The 5,244-nt window shown below is 59.2% G+C and overlaps 1 protein-coding gene across 1 annotated transcript; it reads left to right on the top strand.

The window, feature by feature from the left end:
- Positions 1 to 426: 426 nt before the first annotated feature.
- Positions 427 to 4,920, top strand: WDR97 (WD repeat domain 97; the record flags this gene model as incomplete). Its single annotated transcript, XM_026646838.1, has 3 exons — positions 427 to 663; positions 2,207 to 2,297; positions 4,788 to 4,920. Coding segments are annotated over 3 exons (461 nt in total), but the record flags the coding sequence as incomplete, so codon positions are not given.
- Positions 4,921 to 5,244: the final 324 nt, after the last annotated feature.

Raw genomic sequence — 5,244 nt, 5'->3', positions numbered from 1 at the left:
CTTGGGCGCGGCCTGGGAGGGTCTTCCCCCGTCCCCCATCCTGGGGGTGGGCAGGGCGTTCCCCCATCCCCAGAGGTCAGGACACTCCACCATTCCCCAACCTTGGAGGGACCAGGTGTCTCCCGCATCCCGGGAGGAAGGCAGATGTTTCCCCCATGACCGGGGGGGGGCAGGAGCTGAGGGATTGTCCCCCATTTCCATCCGTTTCGCGTGTTTCATCAAACTAACGAAAAGCTCTGTGACAGTGGCACCTGAAAGGAGAAGTCTGGGTAGTTTGCAGCAAGGTCCCTGTGAGCCGACCGCCCCAGCCAGGGCACAGCCCATGCTGGTGGGGGCTGGCGGGGGCCAGGGCCAGGGCCTGCTGCAGCCCGGCGTGGGGCCCGGTGGGAGCAGCCTGGCAGTGCCCCTCTGCCTGGCCCGGTGCAGGTGGCGATCGCACGGTGAAAGTCTGGCGCATCTTCCCCTACATTGACGAGTGCCTGACCCTGCTGCGGAGCTTCTCCTGCCAGCATCCCGTGCTGCACATGTGCCCGCTGGGCTCCACGCTGGGCACCGCCATCCAGGACCCCGAGAGTGCCACCTACAGCATCGTCCAGTACGACCTGCTGGCCCAGAGCCGCCAGGAGCACGGCCCCGAGGACGACCCGCTGGACGAGATCACGGGTAAGAGCCCTGCTGCCCGGCGGCTTCTGCTCCTCCCCTCAGGGCCTGCGTCGGCACCCAGAGCAGGAGCCTGGGATCAGAGGTGGGTCTGGGCATCCAGCGGGGTAGCGGTGCCGCCCGGGGAGTGTCCAACCCTGGGGTGTGGGGCAGGGAATGGAGTCCCATGGGGGTGTCCAGCCCCAGCAGAGGGATAGCGGTGCCTGAGGAGGACTACTCTGCCCCAGATGGGGTGGGGGGAAAAGGCCTCCCAGGGAGCGTCTGGCCCCAGGAAGGGGGGCCATGCCCAGCGGGGAAGCAGTGTGTCAAGCTGCCTGCTGTGACTCCAGGGCGTCAGTACCAGCCGCAGGGCAGAGTGCCGGGCCCCGGCACCAGCCCCACATTGGCTGTGAGTTCTGTGTTCGATTTCACCAACCAGTTACCAGGTGTGAGCTCCTCAGCCCCTACAACAGCCTAACCCGGGAGTCACAGACAGGCCCCGTGGGCCCCCCCATCTGTCCTGCCACCTGTGAGATAGCTGGGCCCTTCCCCCAAGGATACAGCAATAGTCAGATTACTCCCTGTCCCAAAGGACCCGTCCTCCCCCCAGGGCCCCTGCGCTTTAGCTCTCTCACCAAAGCCCACGCTTGTAGCCAGCCCCATAACAAGCTGTCGAAAGCTTTATTACCTGGGAAAAGGAAACAAGCGTTATTGACAAGGTTAAAGGAGATGAGTTACAATCTCAATAAAAGCTTCTATACTAAACTATACTATATGTCCTAAGGGCTAGCCCGGGCTGAGCACTGGGGATCTCTTGCTTATGCCTAGAAACCTGCCCCAGATTCTGAGCAGTATAGAGATAATCAGTCCCACCCTGTCAGGGGTTTTTATTCCCCTCCCCCCATGTGCTCTAAGCTGTGAACTCAGCTGACAGGAGGAAACCACTTGCATGACTCATCTTCAGGGCCAGGGGCGGGAGGGCAGAACAACAAACATGTTGTGTCCTCTTTATCATCCCACAATGGTCTGTCCGGTGTCGATGGGCCTTTCCTGTGGGGCAGGACGTGACACCTCCCGCTGGAGCCAGCACTTCACACTGGTTAATGTCTCTCTCCTGCCTGGTGAGTTACACGCTCACAGAAGCTCCCAATCCAACCGCTCAGACGTTCCCTTGCACTAGGGGATACAGACGTGATACGTGAGATTGATGCCGGCGGCAACTCACCACCGTTCCATACAGTCTAAACGTGACCCACATTCTGATGATCCTGACCCCCGTCTGAATGATGCTCACACTCGGGGGGCCAGGCCGGTTCCAGCCACGTATTTGTCGGGGTTCCCTTAAGACAAGGGGACCTTGGCAGGAGTTGGCACCTGGTCTGGCAGTGTCACGCTGTGTCCTGTGGGCAGTGCCCTGCCTGGGGGGGACATGGGGTTGTTGGTTGCCCCATGGGGCGTAGCCAGTTCATGGCGCTCCTACTCCCCCCGGGGCATGCTGCATGGGGGGCCAGCCCCAGGCTGGGGGGTGGGGCTCCCTGTTTAATGGCAGCTCTTCCCTGCCCCATAGGCCTGTGCTGCTGTCCCACGCTGAAGCTCTTTGCGTCGGCCAGCAGGGATGGGTCGGTGAAGGTCTGGAATGCCCAAAACCAGCTACTCAGGTGAGAGGCAGACGCTCCTGCCAAGCCAGCCAGCACGGCCTGTCGGGGTCTCTCCCCGGATCCTGCCCATGCTGCAGTCGCTGGGGGGGCTTTGGGTGGGTCTCACGGCCCAAGATGTTAACATGCCCCTGTCACTGACTGGAGCTGCACAGGGTGCTGGGGCCCCGAGCTGGCAGGGAAGGCAGGGGTAGAAGTAGTCTTGGCACATCAGGTGGCAGCTCCCAGGGGGTTTCTGTGATCCAACCTGTCACAGTGGCATCCCCCTGGGAGCTGCCACCTGATATGCCAAGACTACCTCTGCTCCTGTTTTCCCTGCCAGCTCAGGACTCCAGCACCCTGTCTTGCTGAGCCAGACACTCCCGTCTGCTCCAACAAAGACCCAGGGTCTGAATTACTTGCCCCAAAGCTGCAGGTTTACCTGAAAACCGCTCACAGAAGTGTGCTTGTCTTTAGCACTCAGATGCCCACCTCCCAATGGAGTCTAATCCCAAATAAATCCGTTTTACCCTGTATAAAGTTTATGCAGGGTAAACTCATGAATTGTTCGCCCTCTATAACACTGATAGAGAGATATGCACAGTTGTTTGCTCCCCCAGATATTAATACATACTCTGATTTAATTAATAAGTAAAAAAGTGATTTTATTAAATACAGACAGTAGGATTTAAGTGGTTCCAAGTAGTAACAGACAGAACAAAGTAAGTCACCAAGCAAAATAAAATAAAACACGCAAATCTATGTCTAATCAAACTGAATACAGATAATCTCACCCTCAGAGATGCTTCAGTAAGTTTTTCTCAGACTGGACACCTTCCAGGTCTGGGCACAATTCTTTCCCCTGGTACAGCTCTTGTTCCAGCTCAGGTGGTAGCTAGGGGATTCTTCATGATGGCTCCTCCCCAGGAGCGCTGCCAGCTTTGGTCCCGCCCCGAAATGCCGCCTCCACCACAGAGGCGGCGGAAGGTCCCGCCGCCGAAAAACCGCCACGGTCGCCGCCCCCCAAATCGCAGTGCCCTAGGCGACCGCCTAGGTCACCTAATGGGTTGCGCCGGCCCTGCTCCTCCCCCTGTGTTCTGTTCCCACTCCTTTATATATCCTTTGCATAAGGCGGGAACCCTTTGTCCCTCTGGGTTCCCACCCCCTCCTTCTCAATGGAAAGACACCAGGTTAAAGATGGATTCCAGTTCAGGTGACATGCTCACATGTCACTGCAGGACTTCATTACCCACTTGTCACCACACACCTATACAGCACACACCTATACAGGAAGACTCACAGGTAAACACACCCATCTGCAGACAATTGTCCTGGTTAATGGGAGTCATCAAGATTCCAAACCACCATTAATGGCCCACACTTTGCATAATTACAATAGGCCCTCAGAGTTATAGTTCATATTCCTAGTTTCAGATACAAGACTGGTACATTTATACAAATAGGATGATCACACTCAGTAGATTATAAGCTTTGTAAGGATACCTTACAAGAGACCTTTTGCATGAAGCATATTCCAGTTACATTGTATTCACTCATTAGCATATTTTTATAAAACCATATAGACTGCACAACGTCACAGGGACTTTATCGACTTTCACTCACTGCTCACAGCTGAGCTCCCAGTTAGAGTCCATGTGCAGGAACAATTATCACAATTATCCTGTGGGGAGGGTCTCAGAGCCCTGGGGGTCCCCCCCTGTGGGGAGGGGGCAGCCTGGCAGGCAGAGCAAATCCATGCATTTAGCTATTTACCTGTTCCCAGTCTATCTGCCTGCCCCTCCCCTCGTAGCCAGTGGGAGCTGCGATCCCCCACGGTTGAGTCCCACCCTTGTTGCAGCTCGGGGCACAGGGGCTGCTGGGCGGGGGCTCCCCCCACCCAATGGGCCGGGGTGCTGGGCCCTGCTGACCCCCTGCACTGGGCAGCTGCTGAGGTTTGGGGCTGGCTAGAGGGGCTGCTGGGTCCAGCAGACTTACCCACTCCGCTTGTCCCTGCGCCGTCAGCTGGGAGCTCGGCGCTCCAGACGCAGCCGCCAAGGGGCAGGGGCAGGGGCCGGCAGCTAGTCAGGGACAGAGCCACAGAGAGAACCCAGGAGTCCTAGCTCCCATCCTGGGCATTAGCCACAAACCCACCCTGCCTTTGAAGGGAAGATCCCAGCGGAGAGCTGCAGCCTGGGGCCCCTTTCCCCTCCTCCCCCCCAGCCCACTGTGCTGTGGGGTGGGCCGGGAAGCCCCCACCTCAGCTTGGGTCTCGGATGCAGTTGAACTGGGATACGGGTGTCCAGACCTCCCCTGCCGTGCAGCGTTGCTGCGCATTAGCGAGCAGCGGTGGTGCAGTTCCCCGGTACGAACCCAGCCCCCGGGGGAGCGGCGGGGGTCGGTAGCAGCCCGTTTACCCGGCCAGTCGGGGTCTCCCGGCAGAGGAAGGACCTGGGCTGAGCTAGTGTCATGGCCCGATGCGGGGGGGCTCCCCCGCCACGTGGCCTCTCTCCTCAGGCACCTCAAGCTGAACACGATCCCGGAGAGCCTGGCCTTTGGGGACGAGCGCGGGGACCTGCTGCTGGGCGTGGAGCAGCACCTGCACCGCATACACCACAGCAAGTACCTGCCCAGGCCGTATCTCACCAAGGTACGGGCAAAGCTTGGGGGCAGCACGGGGCGGGCGGGGCGGGGCCCGGCACAGGTACACACGAGCCAGGCTGCTCAGGGATACCTGCCACAGGGACCTTCTCTGTGCACAATGTCTGCACAGACTAGCCCTGTACGAGACCCTCCACCACTGGGCATCGTTCAGACACAGTGCTGGCAGAGGTGGGGCCGGAGTAGCTGGGAGCAGCCCCCATAGACAGCGCCCTGCCCCACTCCCACAGCGCCCCCTGCTGGGACGGGCTGGGGCTGGAGTCACTGGGAGCTCCCCCCCAGCCAGTGCCGTGCTCCACTCCCCACAGCGCCC

Source organism: Terrapene carolina, unplaced genomic scaffold, assembly GCF_002925995.2.
Source record: "Terrapene carolina triunguis isolate 2854851 unplaced genomic scaffold, T_m_triunguis-2.0 Scaffold45967, whole genome shotgun sequence".
Lineage (NCBI taxonomy): Eukaryota > Metazoa > Chordata > Testudines > Emydidae > Terrapene > Terrapene triunguis.
Note: the sequence above shows the minus strand (reverse complement) of the source record. Positions and strands in the feature narration are given on the sequence as shown.